The sequence below is a fragment of the Electrona antarctica genome (genome assembly GCF_951216825.1).
Source record: "Electrona antarctica genome assembly, chromosome: 16".
NCBI lineage: Eukaryota > Metazoa > Chordata > Actinopteri > Myctophiformes > Myctophidae > Electrona > Electrona antarctica.
The window spans coordinates 23,348,941-23,368,946 of NC_136797.1; the positions used below are offsets into that span (position 1 = coordinate 23,348,941).

Sequence of the window (20,006 nt, forward strand, 5' to 3'; positions counted from 1 at the left end):
GGAGACAGACTGCAGAACAGTCGAATGCAGAAGGATTTATTCAACCAAATTTCAGGAAACGTAGAATACACACAGGACTGGAAACTACTAGAGAACACCACAACAACAAGTAGACAGGGAATCACACACAGCTGATAATAATGAACATAGGGATAAGCCGGGAGATTAACAGGAGTAGGACACAGGTGGGGAAAACTATAGTAATCACAGGGAGGTGAGACAACACAAGTAACAGAGGAACCCAAAAGACACTATAGATAAAGACACTATAGATACTATACAAAATAAAGGTACACCATAATAAATCACCACAGTTCATGACAGTATGGTCAAAAAGAGATATTTATTAGATTTGAACCTCACGGCACCTCATGAGATTTGTTGTTAATGCTTGCTTGTTAGTTGGCTAAACTTTCACTATCGCATTACATATCGTGTTTGCTTTCAGCATGGATTTATTACAAAACGGGTTTTGTAATAAATCAAATAGAAAACATGATATGACGAGCTCAGTGGAGGTGAACAGTGGCAATGATCCGAAAGTGCACTGCAACCGTTAATAGCACTAATCAATTTAATCGATCATAGAAATAACTAGAACTGCACTCTGTCGAGTGCCTACTTGCTTGTTGCACACAAGTAGGCCATAAATGGCCTACTAGTGCGCAAGCAGAGCACGCAAGTACTGTCGACCGCTACAAACTGTCATATCTCAGCTTCTCTGTGAAAGAACGTTTGAACGTTTTTAAGCATTTCAAATTCATTCTTTCGTTACGTAATTAACAACAATCAATTACGTAATGTTGTAATTAATACGGATGAGTGGCGGCTTTCGATGGTGACGTATATGTCGATCAGTGTCGGGTGGATTAAAGGAAATGCCTCTATGTATATGTATATGTAATTTGTAAGTTGATTAGCGGTATACTGTGGTTACTTTGCGTATGCGTATGTATCGTAGCAGCATATGACGTCAGGGTATAACTGGTATAACTAGCTCTCAATGATGACGCAATAAAGATGTGGATTAAAGGACCCAATGCCAGGGTGTAATTGGTTTTCGATGGTGACGTAAGGACGATATGTTTTAGTGTCGGGAGGATTAAAGGTAATGCCCCTATGTATACATGTATGTAATCTGACACCACTGCCATATCAAGCACAAGTAGTCATTACGTCATACGCTGGCACGCCGCATACACATACGCGACATACTGGACGAAAACTATTACTTTTATAATTACTATTACTATTAATTGTACGGAGCCCCGGAGTGGCCATTGAGAGAACAAATCACACTTGTGTGAAGTGAGAGGCCCGATCTTAATTACGATGTAATTTGCTACCCTAAACACAAACATTAAAGTTCATAGACTTGGCTGGCAAACAATGATAGTGTACAGACATAATTTGGTGACCCCTGTAAATAAACAAAGGATGCTGCAACTCTGCCCGAGGGGAAAGTTGAGACAGAATGGGACTGGTCGGGCATGTTGGAGACAGATTTGAACAGGGGCCAAACAATGGTGTCCCAGGCAGGTAGCCAGCCTGTACGGAACAGAGGAGAGATAGACAGAACACTGATCTCTTCCGTTCAGCGCTGTTTACTTTTGCAAATGGAACTTTCAGCCCTAATCCCATTTCTGCCATTGTAGTGATCCACAGAATGGAAGCGACAGGGAACTGGGGGAGAGAGAGAGAGAGGAGAGAGAGAGAGAGAGAGAGAGAGAGAGAGAGAGAGAGAGAGAGAGAGAGAGAGAGAGAGAGAGAGAGAGAGAGAGAGAGAGAGAGAGAGAGAGAGAGAGAGAGAGAGAGAGAGAGAGAGAGAGAGAGAGAGAGAGAGAGAGAGAGAGAGAGAGAGAGAGAGAGAGAGAGAGAGAGAGAGAGAGAGAGAGAGAGAGAGAGAGAGAGAGAGAGGGAGAGGGAGGGGGAGGGGGAGGGGGAGGGGGAGGGGGAGGGGGAGGGGGAGGGGGAGGGGGAGGGGGAGAGAGAGAGAGAGAGAGGGGGAGAGGGGAGGGGGAGGGGGAGAGAGAGGATCATATCATCTTTTTTTCTTTTCTTTTTTACTTAACCCATTAAGATCTGAGTCCGATTCTACAAATGCCTTCTAAATCAGTGCGTGGTTCTCAAACTTTCCCCAAATTGAAATATATACATATATGGCCGTGGACCCCCCAGAAGAGAAGACTAGTGTAAAAAAATATATATGTATATTTCACTATTTCAAAAATAGCAGGTGTATACATAATGTGACACACTGCAAGCTTTTTAAAACTATTTGTATAATTTCAGCACCATGGACAGCGCTGTTTGTCGTGCGTTCTCTCGTGCACACCTCCAGTACTATACTATACTACTATACTATACCCATTTTGGCGTCATGATGACGCCATGATGACGTCCTCCGGTGACTCCGTGACGTTCAGGACTAGGCCAGATCCCAGCCCATATGGGGATGATATTTACGTCATTTCCAGGACGTCTTCACCAGCTAAAATAATGAATCTCATTCGGGGGCCAGGTCTGACTAGTTATGATATGACTTAAGTTGATCGGGCCTCGATCGGACTCTCTCTGATTCATCCAGGGACATCCGTCTTAGTGGGCAGATTTTATGTTGGTTGAAATCAGGTGATATTCTGGGCCAGATGTGACTAGTCTTGGTTTGACTTGATCTGTGCCCCAATAGAGACGTCACTGATTCGTCCAGGTCCTGACCGTGCTTGCTGGGTAGCTTTCTTATTGACCCTGATGCCGTTGGCTGTCATTATCTTACATTAATGCACGGTTTCTTTGCTTTTTTTTATGTTTTTTTTGTGGCTTTCGCCTTTATTTTATATTTTTTTATAGAGGGACAGACAGTAGGCTGACAGGAAATGGGGGAGAGAGATGGGGGGGTGGGTGACATGCAGTAAAGGCCGTCGGGATCGGGAGTCGAACCCGCGGCACACTGCCAAGCTTGGACTACCGGCCAAGGTGCCTGGACCGCTGAGCCACGTGCCCAGGCCTAATGCACGGTTTCTATACGTCTGTACTGTAGTTCATCCATCCAACCCATCAAATTCCCGCCAGGCACTGATTATGTTGATTACATATTTAACCCATTCTGGGCGGGAACCCCCTTTGGTGTTTTAAGCATTATGTTATGCTTTAGCTATTGAAAAATAGCAGATCTACAAGCTCATAGCGCGCCACCGCGTGGCGCGCTACGAGCTTGTAGGTCTGCTATTTTTGAAAAGTCGTGAAAATGTGGCGCAAATCTTTGAATATATATTTCGGAGCGAACATTTTTAACTAAAATGTGGCTTCTGGGGGGTGTCCCTGGAACTACATATTTTGAGATGGGGGTCCGTGGCCCAATAGAGATAATTCTGGGGGTCCTTGACATGAAAAAGGTTGAGCACCACTGACATAGAAACATGGGTTTTTCAGAAAAATGTTTTTTTTAATCGACCTCAGTCCAAAATGGGTTAAAGAAAAAACATGATCATCATCAGGTATTATTATTATATAGGAAGACGTTTTTCGATATAGTTCAGCCTCAAGCGACACACACATGCGACACGCACGCACGCACGCACGCACGCACGCGCGTGCGATAACAACCGTTTTGAACATGCAGTATTGTCAGAGGACGTTGGTGCGAAATGAACAGCTTGACATGAACAGGTGCATGTAATGATACAAGTCTGCTGGGGAAAGTTAAATCTATGCCTCTCGGTGTAACACACACACACACACACACACACACACACACACACACACCACAGCGAGCTCTCTCGGAACAGAACACCCAGACTGTTGGACCTTGAGGAGGAGCTAGTGCAGCAGGTTTTGCTTTGAGAGCAGCACGCCGTGTTGAGGGATTCAGTTCAACATGATCTATCCTCGCCCTCCGTGTTTCGTCAGATCTCCCAGTAGACCCATAGCAGCCCTCTGCCGCCATACCCTCAGCCCTTTGCCCCGCCATATACCTTCCCTCCTCCATCCCTCCTCCATGTCTCCTCTATGTTGCTCTCTTGCAATGATTGATTCCATCAACAATTCCCCCGGGTGACTGCATGTGTACGAGATGTTTTTTTTGGTTCCGGTTCCAATCCTGATGTATTTTGACTGCGGACCGACCGTCTGAAAATGTTTGGTGCCAGGGACCCCCCCCCCCAGTGGAGAAGATTTATGTTAAAGAAATCTAGATCTGCTATTTTTTTTTCTTTTTTTCTTTTTTATAAATCATTTACACCGGGGAAAGCATATCTGTGTCCTTTTTAGATTTTAGCGCTGGCTAGTCAAGAATATAGCAGAGCCATGTGTACATCTGCTACTTTTGAACATTTTAGCAAAAGTCTTGAAAGTATGCTGAGAACTACTGATTTTAGAAGGCATTTTGTAAGAATCGGCCTCAGTTCTTAATGGGATAATAATAATTTAAAAAATTGGGAGTGGGGGGGGGGGACATATGCGTTTTCCACCCGACAGCAAACAATAGATAACCCTGACCTGTCCGCTTGTTCCACCCCCTCCTCCCCTCCCCCCCATCCACGGCAGACACGTCCCAGCTGTCGGGAGTGACCCTGGGCTCGGCTGCCTCGTCCTCCGGGCCGGCCCCCGAGCGCCCTGCGCCCTGGGTGGAGGTGTGTTCCTGTCCCGCGGGCTTCGAGGGCCGGCACTGCGAGCGCTGTGCCCCGGGCTTCACCAGGGAGGAGCCTGGCAGAGGGCGGCTCTCGCCGTGTGTGCCCTGCAACTGCCATCAGCACGGACCCTGCCACCCGGAGACAGGTACTGTAAAACACACACACACTGTGTGTGTGTGTGTGTGTGTGTGTGTGTGTGTGTGTGTGTGTGTGTGTGTGTGTGTGTGTGTGTGTGTGTGTGTGTGTGTGTGTGTGTGTGTGTGTGTGTGTGTGTGTGTGTGTGTGTGTGTGTGTGTGTGTGTGTGGCCTAATGTACACAACAGGATGTCATGCAGGGACGACGATTGTAGATCTACAAGCTAACGTGTTGCACCGTGATTATACGTTGTTAGCTTGTAGATCTGTTCTTTTTGTCACGTCACACCTTTGCTTAGTGGTGCTTAACTAAGTACATTTACTTAAGTAGTGAGTACTGTACTTAAGTAACTTTGAGGTATTTCTATTTTACTTGAGTATTTCCAATTTCCAATTATTTTACTTTTTTATTTATGTGTATTTATTTATGTTTTATTATTATTACAAAATATACATTTACCACTTCAACCCTATATACATTTTGGCCATTTGAAATGAGCCTATATCCAAGTTCACAATGCCATGAATTCCAAACATGATCAAAGTATATTCCGGCAGCACCCCTGCAGACTTGCATCACAGCACCGTGGGGTGCCACGGCAGAGAAACCCTGCACTAGAGCCTCATTATTGCCTGAGGTGAAATACTTTATGAAATGAAATGCTAAAAAATGTGTGGGGGAACCCTGTATATACTGTACAGTATGTACTCCCATTGGTGGGAAGCACCTAAGTATACATTTACTACATTTACTTACTATAATGCACTCGATTATTTCCATGTTTTGATACCTTCTACTTCTACTCCACTATTCATCTCACAGGCAAATATTGTACTCTTTATTTTTATTTTTTTATTTTTTACTTTTTTTAAACTTTTTAACTACGATTATTTGACAGTTTTAGTTAACAGTTGCTTGGCAGATTTAAATGATTAAAGATCTGCTATTTCCAGAATATCTTGAAATGTTTTTTTTATACAATTTAAAATGTATATGTTTGAAGTCTGCAGCCAAACACACATTAACTCACTCCGCCGTCTTTTGACGTATTTTTTCCAATGGTGCTCGGCGCCATGACATCCTGACCAAGACGCCCGTGGCCATAGACTCCTGTAATGACCGTGATCTTAAAACACTTTTTTCTCGGGAATTGAGGCTTAGATTGAAGTGTTTGAACAGAATATGGATGTTCGGGGGCTCATTTCTAAAGTGTCACTACCTCACGGTTACAATATTAAAGATGGAGTGCCACAATTTTTGTATTTTTCCAGTTTTTCATGTGTCTATGAGGTGACAGTACTTCATTAGACACCCTGGAGTCGTTTTTATGTGCGATGGTATATTCACTTTGTATTTAGGGTTTCTTCCTGGAGGCTGAACCCTTGACAGTCAAACGGGGCCAATGAAATAAACAGTAATATAGTGACATCACACTATCAGCCCCTCCCCTAACCCCTCCCCCTTTATCATACAACTGTGGGTGCGGCTTCAGTTCAGGTGGATCACCAACCATCACCACCCACCAGGCAAACCAGGCATACTTAATGAACTGGTGGGCGTGCCCACATAAAAACGACATTTTAACAAATACTGTACACTTTTTTGAAAACATTATTCCTCCTTATATAAGAATAAGACATGATGATCATGTTTTAGGGTGTAAAAAAGTTATTAAGTTATTAACGCTTCTGATGACTTTTAAAATGACGGCATGACACATTTGCTTAATTCTGGTTCATTTTGTGATGAATTTTGGACCCCGCTATATCCGGCGGCAGGTAAGTTGCAGCATCGGAGTCAATGGTGGTGGTCAATTTGGTCGGCCCATGACATGAAAAAGTAAGAACCACTACAGTGCAATACTCTCCATCTCTCCTCTCCTACAGTATAGACCCACAGACTTGTGTCTCAATCTGACCTAGTTAGGAGCTGCCTCAAGGCTTATGTGTTTTGTGTGTGTGTGTGTGTGTGTGTGTGTGTGTGTGTGTGTGTGTGTGTGTGTGTGTGTGTGTGTGTGTGTGTGTGTGTGTGTGTGTGTGTGTGTGTGTGTGTGTGTGTGTGTGTGTGTGTGTGAGGTCTGAATTAGGACTGGTGTCATTGCCTTTCTGCCTTCGTTCGCCTCAATAAATCTCGCCAGCCTCCCCCTCGCCAGCCTCCCCCCCCCCCTCCCCCTCGCCAGCCTCCCCCCTCCCCCTCCCCCTCGCCAGCCTCCCCCCCCCCCCTCCCCCCTCCCCCTCCCCCTCGCCAGCCTCCCCCCCCCCCCCCCCCCCCTCCAGCCTCCCCTTCCCTCTGTTAATGAAGTCGAAATTCAACCACACATTCTCAAAGTCTCGGCTGACTTTTTCCAATCCATATAGTTCTATCAGTGTTTGTAATTGTTCCGTCTCTCTTTTCCCCAAACATATTGATTCTTATTTATTCTCCCATTTTTACATTTACTATGCCCAATGCCCCTGTGAACGATGTGCGGCGGCCGCACATCGTTCACATCATTCGCATCGGGCACATCAAAATGTGAACAATAGTATAAAAGTAGGCTACTCATTGTGCAGAACCCTGCAGAATGTGTTTAAATCATATCTTCTCTTGTGCGGGTCCCTCATGGCACCAAACATTTTCAGATGAAAATGTTTGAGAACTATACTGACATAGGGGGGGCACGGTGGCACAGTTGGTAGTGCTGTCGCCTCACAGCTAGAAGGTCCTGGGTTCGATTCCCGCTCGGGACGCTGTGGGTGCTGGCGGCGTGTTTCCTCCTCCGCGTCATCAGTACCCATACCCGAGGCGGGGTTGGCGAAAGGGCCTTTCTGTGCGGAGTTTGCATGTTCTTCCCGTGTCCCCTAGGGTAGGTACCCTCACAAAAACATGCAGTAATCCTGGTCTCTAAACAAACTGCCTCCCCCTGGCCAGCCGGGGCGCCTGATGGAGGGGAAAGGAACTGGTTGGAATAACGTGTTCCTTCCACGTGCTACGTCCAACCAGGGAAACTCCCCACTGTCACGTGGAAAGGAGCAACTTCGACACGCAGGAAGGAAGCATGAGTTCAAGTCCGTTGCTCTCCCCATGTCCCCCATATATGGGGACTAGGTTGGCGGAGGGTGTGTAGAGAGCCCAGGATCACATTAGATAATTGGCACAGGGGTGAAAAAATGGGTTACAAAATCGAGGGATAAAAATTTAAGGAAAAATAATATACTGACATAGGGTGTACAGAAATGGTACCAGCATATATGAGGACCGACTATTATGCATGAAGTGCTCCTATAATATAGCTTGCAATAGATAAATGTGTGTAGAATAGAAGTAAATGTCAGCCATTAATTATGCCCTCTCTGTTTGGCTGTTACGTGCGCGTTTCCATGGGAAGTAATCAATCAGAATTTGGGAGGGGAAATGGAGATGACTAATTTAATAGTAGAAAAGACACGCTTTCATTTTTCATACTGAAGAAAGGAAGTGAAAGAAAGAGATGGAGAGAGGGAAGACGTGCGTGCGTGCGTGCGTGCGTGCGTGCGTGCGTGCGTGCGTGTGCTGCTAAAAGTAACGAGTTAGTTTTGGCAGGGAGTAATAAGTAGTGTAACTATATTACTTTTTTTAAAGTAATAAATGACTGTTTAAGAGTAACTTTGACAACGTGCTTGTGGTCCTCGCAGCAGAAGCAGAAGCTCACACGCACACGTTAGTTACTTGACAACACTGGCCACAAGTGTACTGCCCTATACAAATCCATGAGTGCAGTAAATATGCTCAAGATGAAAGATCATTTTCTTTACTTCAACTGGCAAAAAAAATGAGTTATAGGTATACAAGTGATATTACTTTAATTGTGCATGTATTCATTTCATGACGCAATTCTGCATGCCCAAAAATATGAATGGCTGATTTGACCCTTGAGGCTACTGCACTCTGCCTTGGTTTTGAGTTAGAGTTTACTGCAATTAAAGGAGAATTCCATTAAGGCTTTCTTACCTTTCTTTGTAGTCGTTACGTCCCCACCAAAGAGGTCCAGACGTTTTTTTGTGCAAAAACTCCTTATTGGCTATTTCCCCTACCATAAGCCCTAAATGAATTGCATTGAATTGAATGGGAATTGAATGGGGCTATGGGGTGTTGTGCTAATTCGCTAACACTTTACTAATAACACTTACTAAGTAGTAAAGTGTGCCGCTTGGGATATTATTTACATTATGAAGAGAGGATATATACAAAAAAATAATAATTTTGAGCGATGGAAATAAGCGAATTAGCACAACACCCCATAGCCCCATTCAATTCCCATTCAGTGCAATTAATTTAGGGCTTATGGTAGGGGAAATAGCCAATAAAGAGCTTTTGCACAAAATAACACCTGGACCTCTTTGGTGGGGACGTAACAACTACAAAGAAAGGTAAGAAAGCCTTTTAGTATGGAATTCTCCTTTAACGCCTTTTCTCTAAAACAAAGCAAAATGTAACTCTGAAACTTTGTCACAAGATATAACAGACCATTTTTCTTGATCATCGCAAATAGAAATAAATAGTAAAAAAAAGAAAAAGTATTGTTCGAGTTTTCCCAATTTTATACTGCCATGTCATGCACCTATAGTCTTGCGTCGCCAGACTGTTACCTCTCGCAAATTTCCAAATGCTTCTGTCATACGGTCTGGGAGCAACGTAAGCTCTATCATGAGTAAAATTAAAATTATAAAGCGGAAGTGGATCCTCCTCCCCACTTCTGATTTGTCTTTACACAGTCGTGCAAATGTATCCTGATATAAATTTAAATCATCTAATCATATATAGCTTGCTGCTTAGCAGAAATGAAAAATGGAAAAATAAGCTCTAAAGATATTTTAAAATATACTTTCGTGAACAGAAATGCCAGCTTCCTTATACTGAGATTTCGGGAGGTGTAGTTCCAGACTCTATCCCATTTTGTGGCGGGAACCCCTTTTGGTGTTAGCATTATGTTATGCTTTAGCTATTGAAAAATAGCAGATCTACAAGCTCATAGCGCGCCACCGAGTGGCGCGCTACGAGCTTGTAGGTCTGCTATTTTTGAAAAATCGAAGAACCATTGACATAGAAACATAGCTTTTTCAGAAAACTGTCAGGATGTAGAAGACATTTTAGAATCTGATGTCAGGTCAAAATGGGCTATATAGCATTCGGAGATTGTGGAATCAGTGGGGCAACCAGAAGATAGTTGTGAGTAGGCAACAAAAACATCAGCTTCAGGCCTGTGTGGAATAGTGGTCCGGCTACACGAGACTTATCATTTTTCAGCAATTTCTCATTCCATCCAAGCACTTTTGATGTCCTCACAAGTATAGTAATACATATATGTGTATGTGTGTGTGTGTAATTTTAATTTATGTGTGCACCTGTTAAAGATCAAAGAGGATTTGGTTTTCACTCAGCAGGATGGGGGTGCGGTAGCATTTATCATATCTTAGCACCTCCTGAGGAGTGCAAATGGAGTTCTATAGCACCGGATACTGTACATTCACACACAGAGATACATGCTGCTGAGCACACACACACACAGGAACACGCACACACAGACATGTGTGATTTACATCATCTGTCTGCATTCTGTGTGTGCAGTATGCACACATCCACACATTCAGTTTCAAGATGATACATAATGAATTTCTTACGCACGCACGCACGCACGCACGCACGCGCACGCATAAGAATATTTAGTTGTCATTGGATAAGATTTTGTCCACAATCCCATGGCAAGCGTTTATAAAAAATAAATAAAAATCGACATTCTCTAATTGTGTAGACTTCTTGTAAATGAAGTGATGCAGGTGTTTAACAATAACGTAACTCTTGATGGCGTAAAATTAAACCAAATGGACCCACATACGGCTCCATTTGGTTTCATTTTACGCTATCAAAAGTTAAAGATCTATAAGGGCCCTGCATTTGGTTATCCCATTTTGGGCGGGAACCCCTTTTGGTGTTAGCATTATGTTGTGCTTTAGCTATTGAAAAATAGCAGATCTACAAGCTCATAGCGCGCCACCGAGTGGCGCGCTACAAGCTTGTAGGTCTGCTATTTTTTTTAAATCGAAGAATGACTGACATAGAAACATAGCTTTTTCAGAAAACTGTTAGAATCAGGTCAGAATGGTTTAAACCAACTCTCCATCATTTAGCTGGGGACCACCTGGAACCCCCTTCAAGGACCACCGGTGGTCAACGGACCACTGGTTATCTAAACCACTGATATATATCATATACAGTCAGTGGCGTGCACAGATAGACACTAGGGGGTGCTAGAGCACCCCCTGCCCTTTAGGCAATGTGCCCTTTAGGAAAAAAAGTTACACTGTACAGTATGTGGACCATGGTGACATCAATTCTTGATAAAAAGCTTCTAATATATTATTTAGGCCCCACAATCTATAAATCTCACACTATTAAGGCAACCGGCCGGTTCCACGCGCTGCACAAAGTGCCCTTTTTTCCACTTGAGCACCTGCCCCTCTAAATGTCTGTGCACGCCACTGTATACAGTGCAACACAGAGAAGGTGTAACAGGAGCCATGGTGGTGACGAGCCCGGCATGTTTCTGAAGCTCTCTGAGGTTGAATTCCATCGATATCACGTTGAAGCAGCAAGCTAAATATAAGCCTTTCTTATAGATGGAAGACAAGACGAGAGCCTGTCAGATTCACAGCTTTCACTGAACTTCCGCAGCCTGTATAACAGCCACTTAGAAAGCCAAACTGGATCTAAGTTGCAACTGTACTTGTTTTTTTTCCTTCTTCACCCAAAAATAACCAGTCTACAAGCTCGCAATGAGCTTGTAGACTGGCTATTTTCTTTTGACTAATTTCCAAATTCAATACTTTTACTTCTACTCCACTACATCTCAGTGGCAAATGTTATACGTTTGCTAGCTCCACTACACTGTTAGTCACTAGTTACTTTAAAAAAGAAAAGGGGAAAAAAAAGAAAATGCAGATCTACAGTACAAGCTCACAATATGTCACTATGAGACACATTTTGAGCTTGTATTTTCCACATAAGAGTAGGCTACGTCTTTTACTTTTATACTTTAAAGGTATATTCAGTGATTTCACTTAATTCAAATATCACTTATTTTTTCTTATTTTTTGGATAATCCTCCCTACTATAAAGTGTGCTGACCATATAAGGAGTTCCTCCCTGTCCCCAGTGAGCCCCTGGGGTCAAAAAACCCTAGTTTCGGTTTGGGCTTTGGGTGGCAAAGCCTTCATCCAATCAGGATGAGAGGGGCCTTCCTCCAATCATGATCGAGTGGGGCGGGCCTTGGTGCATGTGCTGTTGGTCTGTTGTACTTCCCCCACTGTAGAGCGTGTGCATGTGCACATCTTGTTACCGGGTGGACTGGGTTCTTTTCCAAATCACTGAATGCTCCTTTAAATATATTTGATACCAATACGTTTGTACTTTTACTCAAGCACATTTAAAATCCAGGACAGAGTATTTCTACATGACGGTATATTGATACTTTGACATAAGTAAAAAATAGTCAGGACTTTTTCCGTCACTGTTAGATATATGACATTATAATAATATATACTGTAGTGTAGGACATACAATCCTGTTTCTCGATTAATTGATTTTGATTGATTGATTGATGTATTAACAGTTTGCAGAATTACAGTACAACAGTCAAGTACAACTCAATACAAAAACTGTTAACAGTGAGTGGACGACACCATAAAGCATTACACTTGTTTACAATAGGGCCCACCATTTTCAATTAATCAAATCCTATATATGAGCAAGATTACGTTAGAGGTTACGACTTACAACGTGTTGTATGAAAGTCTCTATAGGTGCAGGTCAAGGTAACTATGAAGGAAGGTTGATTAACCCATTTTGGACTGAGGTCGATAAAAAAAAGGCTTCAAAATCCTAACATTTTTCTGAAAACCCCATGTTTCTATGTCAGTGGGTGCTCAACCTTTTTCACGTCAAGGACCCCCAGAATTATCTCTATTGGGCCACGGACCCCCCCATCTCAAAATATGTAGTTCCAGGGACCCCCCCAGAAGCAACATTTTAGTTAAAAATGTAAATAATGGCCTGGGCCATGGCTCAATGGTCCAGGCACCCCATTCCCTGTCAGCCTACTGTCTGTCCCTCCATAAAAATATAAAATAAAGGCGAAAGCCACAAAAAAAAAACATTTTAAAAATGTAAATAATAATAAAAAAATATTTGCGCCACATTTTCACGACTTTTCAAAAATAGCAGACCTACAAGCTCGTAGCGCGCCACTCGGTGGCGCGCTATGAGCTTGTAGATCTGCTATTTTTCAACAGCTAAAGTATAACACAATGCTTTAAAACACCAAAAAGGGCTTCCCGCCCAGAATGGGTTTAAGAGCTGCTCTTCATCATCCGTCATCAGGGAGGGAGGGAGGGCCAGCCTGCTGTTTTGCTAGCACAGTCTTAATTGCTGTGTAATTACCTATAACGAGTTGTATCATCATGGAGGCACGCCCACCAAACACAACAGAGATGGAGCACGTCGTCGCTGTCCTGCCAGGAAGCTTGTAACTCCATTTTTCAATGTTTTTGTTTTGCGTAAATTAAAGGACCACTTCACCACTTTTCAACCTATTATTATTAGCGAGGACCTATTATTATTATATATTATAATAGGTCCTCGCTAATAATCATGATAAAATGGCACAATTGTTTTCTACTCAGTCTGTGACTCATGGGAGGGCTGTGGGCAGTTAATTTTACATTTTACAAAAATGTTTAGATTTGTATTATCGTGAGAACGATGGCTTCCATTTTCGCATTGCAACTTTACAGGACTAGAAAGCCTGCAGTTTCTATTAGCTTGGATTCCCCATCGATGATGTCACTGGTGGACGGGTTTCTGAATTGCCCACAGCCCTCCTATGAGACACAGACCAAGTAGAAAAAAATTTGCCATTTTATCATGATTATTAGTGAGGACCTATATGAAGATAGGTTGAAAAGTGGTGAAGTGGTCCTTTAATGCTCTACTTTATTACTTGCCGAGCGTTTCATAAGGAATTAGCGGATTTACCGTCCATGTGGGTCAAACGCTAGAACTCCTATTCAATCGCGCAATTGGTTTTAGTTTTTTGTTTACATCTGTTCTAGATGATGTGACAGGTTAGTCCATGAAGTGTTGTTGCTGCACTCTTCCTGGTCTACGTCAAGGACTGTCTAAAGAGGACGAGACGCGAAGACCGTACGGGCGACGCCATGTTGCTCACATGGTGCTCCATGGAAGGAAAGAAACATGCGCAGTTGAGACCAGGAAGTTGGACATGACAAATCATAGATATGGCACAAATGGCCCAGCAGATGGCGTGATGCCACTGACAGGAGATATGCTTGTACATATCATGTCACGTCATTGCATTTTACCTTTTATATTAACGTTTTAACAGCAAAATGGAAAAAAAGTAAGTCCCAGCATGGATCATCACACAGACAGTAATGTTGGTCGGACGTGACATATGTACAAGCATCTCTCCTTTCATTGGCATCACGCCATCTGCTGGGCCATTTGCGCCATATCTATGATTTGTCATGTCCAACTTCCTGGTCTCAACTGCGCATGTTTCTTTCCTTCCATGGAGCACCATGTGAGCAACATGGCGTCGCCCGTACGATGCCATGTTGTCTTCGCGTCTCGTCCTCTTTAGACAGTCCTTGGTCTACGTGTGCTGGCGTTAGACCCCTCCTACGCTTTTCTTAAAGGACCAGCACCCTATATCTTTTTTTTTTTTTTTGGGTCAATATACATATTATCCACTTGAATGCCACAGACGAAAAACAGTCTAAGTCCACACTATTGATCCATAATGTATAAATGATAGAAAAGGGTTAGGAAGAAATTCCCCTTTAAGAGGCTAAACGTGTCTAAAGTAGACAGTACGTTTTTTTCACTATAAGTCCATCTTGGTGGGTTCTATATTGAACCAATGAAAAGTGATAAGCGCTTGTGACAAAATAACAACTGAAGTGGATGCGAGTTGGGAACCTTTTATTTAAAACCTGAATTTGAACGACTCCGGTTCCTTTAACGATTCCATCTTAACTGCGCGTCACTTCATGCGTCTTGGTTCTGGGGGCTTGATCCCAAGCCTACATTGGGGTCTATTGGAACCAGGGGGTCATCTCCATGCTGGCTTGTGCTGGCCATTTTTTGTCAAAATTCTGTTTTTTGTCACGGACAAAATTATATTTTGATTGATTTTGATTGAATATTTTATTAGACAATATAAAAATGCATAAAAACAGCCCCAAGGTATAGTCAGGCATTTTGGTCCAAAGGGATTTCCGAAGAAAGACCTTGCGGTCTTTGTTTCCATTCGGGTCCCATGTACTGTACTCAAACACATCATGAACAATAATTTAAAACAGCAATCGATCACTAGGGGTGTGCTGAAATATCGATATGGCGATATATATCGATACGTCCTCCCGCGATAAATAATCGATATTGATTATTAAAATATCGATTTATTTTTTTATTTTTTTTGGAAATTTGAAATGTTGTTCATAATGAAGTGATGAACAACATGTTTAGAAAAGGAGGAAATGACAGCTAAAATAAAGCAAATCCCACTCAGATTCCACAGCAACCAGAAGTACTGAATTACTGGATGGTGATTTGTCCAAAGTTTCAAACAGCTTTGTGGGAATACAAAATGCTGCATTTTTTCAGTTCCAAGTATTTTGTAGTTGCACATATCGTGATATATCGTTGATGAAATTTCATACAATATATCGATATATCGCAAATATCGCAATATATCGAATATCGTGATATTATCGTTATCAAGGGCCTAATATCGCGATATATATCGTATCGTGAGGAACCCATATCGTCCAACCCCTATCGATCACCTCCTCTCAGTAATAATATTACAAGTAATATTACCATAAACTATAAAGAGCTATAGCCCTGAATGACCATAACAAGTCTGTAACTCTTAAGTGTTCAAATGGAAGCAAATGGACCGCAAAGTTAAGGGGGTCCTTGCAATCCAATCCAATCCACTTTATTCATATAGCACGTTTCAAAACTCAGGGTTTACTAAGTGCTGTACAGAAGAAAATAAAAACAAATACACTATAGCTACCACGCAGAACAAACTACAGCAAGAATACAAAGTACAAACAGTGAAAACAACTGAGACACATCACAGAAAAGTACAAGACGCAACAGCGTCACAGTGAAACAAAACATTTACATGGACGGAAGAAACTCAAGCGGGGCTAAAAACCAAGGTATAAAGGTGGGTCTTTAGGCGAGACTTAAAAGTCTCGATGGATGGGGCCAATTTGAGTGCGTTCCATACTTTGGGGGCTACAACGGAAAAGGACGCATATAATGCATATAAAACATTTGAGAACCACTACTAGTTTAGCCTCGGAAACCCAGACGTTTTTATTTCCAGGGAGGAAAAAAAAGTCTGGGTCCGAGTCCACTTCAATAGGCCTATCTCACAGCCCCCTTTCCACGCCCACTTCCGGTAGATAGTGGTGTCATTTAACATTAGGCATTACCACTTTTTTTCTCTGGAGAATCTAAGTACATTTCCTATTGTTAAAATGTCAAAGACCGATAATAATATGAAGAAAACACAATGGTACTCAAATAAGTAGAATAAACCTTACCTTTACAAAACGGTAGTTTGTGGCTTGTGAAAATACCTCTTTTAACATGGAAGCCTATGGACCGCAAAAAACACCACTATCAACAAAAGGGGGCGTTGATCACTCTCTGCTGATTTCTGATTGTCTGCACCTTTGTTAAATTGACGCACACACGCACACACGTACACACACACTCCTCTCTCTCTCTGTCACTCTAATTAATTAGTCTCATGTCACGCAGCTGTGTCTAGATCCTCCCGGCGGATCCTGCCGGGAGCTGCCTATGCCATAGAAAGCATAGGTGGACCCCAGGCTACTACTAGTTGGACTCCTAATATGCCATAGTGTCGTAAGTAAATCAGTGTCATGCATATTCTGAAGAAAAACTGGAGACTTGACATTCAGTAATTGGGTCCTATCAAAATATAAGAACATTATAATGGTGTGTGTAAAAAAAGGAAAATCAAGAATGTGCCACGGACAAGACAGAGTCTTTGCACACGTACACATTTGTCCGAGTACGTACGGACATGACGACCCCTGATTGGAACACGTACTGTACAGGCTGTCCTCAGTTGCTCCTATAAAAGTTATGGTTTAATTTGGACATGCGAGGTTTCGGCGCGCCATATGCAGCGCTGTCCACTGGTTGTTGTGGTTTATAGAAGCTGCAGCCATGCAGCCGATGGTGCTTCATAATCATGATTTATTAACGCTCTCCGAGTCGTGTCGTTTCTATTTGCTCTAGCAACAACACAACAGATTGCAAACGTTAATATTGGTGGTGGGAAGGAGTCATTTGCGATCCCCCCCCCCCCCCCCCCCACAGGGCTAATGAAGTCAAGCATATGTCCTTCAGATGCACATGAGCCGCGTAGTCCTTATCTGTCTGTGTGTGTGTGTGTGTGTGTGTGTGTGTGTGTGTGTGTGTGTGTGTGTGTGTGTGTGTGTGTGTGTGTGTGTGTGTGTGTGTGTGTGTGTGTGTGTGTGTGTGTGTGTGTGTGTGTGTGTGTGTGTGTGTGTGTGTGTGTGTGTGTGTGTGTGCGTGCGTGCATTCGTGCATTTTTGTGTGTGTGTGCGTGTGTCGCTCGCACACATGCATGTGTATGCATGCATGCATGTGTGTGTGCGTGCCCAAGCGTGTATCCATGTTTGTGTAATTTGCCAGTGTCATTGTGTACACATGCGCACACACACACACTCCTTCACTTGCGTTGCGTGTGTGCACGCGCGCGCCTCTGTGTGTTAATTGGATACATGCCAACCATAAAATTGGGCGAAGGCCATAATGTATACACTCGAGGGAAAGCAAAGTATAAGGAGAGAGGAGAGCATGCATGCAGCCTGTTCTAATGTATATACATAAATAAATGGAGACACGCAATTTTCCCAGCAAGACCCGACTAGAGGAGCTCTCATTAATCCATTCTGGGCGGGAACCCCTGTTGGTGCAGTTTTAAGCATTTTGTTATACTTTAGCTATTGGAAAATAGCAGATCTACAAGCTCGTAGCGCGGCACTCGGTGCCGCGCTACGAGCTTGTAGGTCTGCTATTTTTTTTAAATCGTGAAAATGCGGCACCAATCATTGAATGTATTACACATAACACATAAATTTTTTTTTAACTAATCTTTGCTTCCGAGGGGTTCCTGGAACCCCTCGGAGTGTCGGCGGGCCAATTACATATAATGTTTGGGGTCCTAGGTCCTTGACATGAAATATTGAGAACCACTGACATAGAAACATGAGGTATTTCAGAAAACATTCAGGATTTTGAAGGCATTTTGTAGAATCGTCCTCGGATCTAAACGGGTTAATCACCTGAATAAATGACACGTACATGATGCACCCATTCTACTCTTATACGTTACACGACCCATCCCTGAAGGAGGAGGACACACCACATCATCTCTGTCTAAACAATTATCCCTCAGTCACCTTGCATTAAGCCATTTAGGCCTGACGTCGAAAAAAACGTCATTTTTTTTCCTGAAAAACCTCATGTTTCTATATCCGTGGTGCTCAATATTTCATGTCAAGGACCCCAGAAATTATTATGTAATATGCCTCCGGCCCCCCATCTGAAAATATGTTGTTCCAGGGACCCCCCCCCCCCCCACCCCCCCCCCCAGAGGCAAAGATTTGAGTTAAAAACGTATAAATATATAATAATAAATATATATTCCAAATTTGTGATTTTTCAAAAATAGCTTGTAGATCTGCTATTTTTCAATAGCTAAATTATAACATAATGTTTAAAACACCAAAAGGGGTTCCCGCCCAAAATGGGTTAATACCTAAACTAATTGCATATCGTCAGTGCTGGCGGGCATAAACCTTGTATCTCCGTATTTCTAATTGTGTGTGCTTTTTTTTTTATAGGTAATTTAAAGCAGCACTATATATATACATTATTACTTGCGCAAGCATAGCGCGCAAGTAATAGTTTTCGTCCAGTGCTTCGATGCGTATGTCGCCGTTTGATGTGTATGCGCCGTGCCAGCGTATGACGTAATGACTACTTGTGCTTGATATGGCAGTGGTGTCAGATTACATACATGTATACATAGGGGCATTACCTTTAATCCTCCCGACATATACGTCACCATCGAAAGCCGTCATGCTCATCCGTATTAATTACAACATTACGTTACTACTTTTTTACCTCCAAAAACTAGGTACGTAGCAAATAGCTAAACCTAATAATTCAATATTTCAAACGTTCTTTCACAGAGAAGCTGAGATTTGACAGTTTGTAGCGGTCGACAGTACTTGCGTGCTCTGCTTGCGCACTAGTACTTGTGTGCGACAAGCAAGTAGGCACTCGACAGAGTGCAGTTCTAGTTATTATTATTATTTATTTTTGGCTTTTGTGCCTTTTATTGATAGTTACTGTGAAGACGGACAGGAAAGAGGGAGAGACATGCAGCAAAGGTCGATATGAGCGGGACTCGGATATCACATCGGCACGCTGTCAGGCCATTTGTCCAATCTGTATGTATGGTAGAGTATATTAATGCAATTTTAGCAGTGAGCCCAGTGTCTCTGACTCTGATGTCCTGGACACTGGGTTCACGTCCTTCCTGGACTACAATTCCCATAATGCTTTGGTGCACTGCTCCTCCTTGTGGATAGGGGGGGGCTGTCTTACTGAGACAACATGTAGTCCAGGAAGGAAGTGAGCGTGAGTGTAGTGTCCACTTTCTATGACATCAGAGACACTGGGCTCACTGCTAAAATCTAAAATATCTAAAACCACATATACTGTAGTACACACATTAAAGACCTCCAGGAAAGTGTTCTAAATCTTCTAAACGTCATTAAAGGCGTAGTGAAATGAAAAATACGTTTTTCACACTTTTAGACCATATCCGTGGTCATCATAATGAGCATACCTAACAATGGATGCCAAAAAAATGGACAAATTCTCATTTTTGTGTGTTTTTATATCAAAAGTCATACAAATATGTTTTTAATTACTTCCTGAAAACTAAAACGTGCTGCGTGATGACGTGTAGAGATACACATCAATAAAAGCCAATAAAAATGAAGCTCACCAGTTTGAATTTTTTTAAAGATTCTTCCTCCTTGTATAACAATAGG

The 20,006-nt window shown here is 42.7% G+C and overlaps 1 protein-coding gene across 1 annotated transcript in view; it reads left to right on the plus strand.

Moving 5' to 3' along the window:
- Nucleotides 1-20,006, plus strand: part of lamc3 (laminin, gamma 3) — a gene marked incomplete at its 5' end in the record, with an annotated part of 260,453 nt that overhangs the window by 181,812 nt on the left and 58,635 nt on the right. Inside the window, 1 exon segment of the mRNA XM_079525276.1 lies at nucleotides 4,546-4,776. Within this exon segment, the coding sequence (XP_079381402.1) occupies nucleotides 4,546-4,776 (231 nt within the window).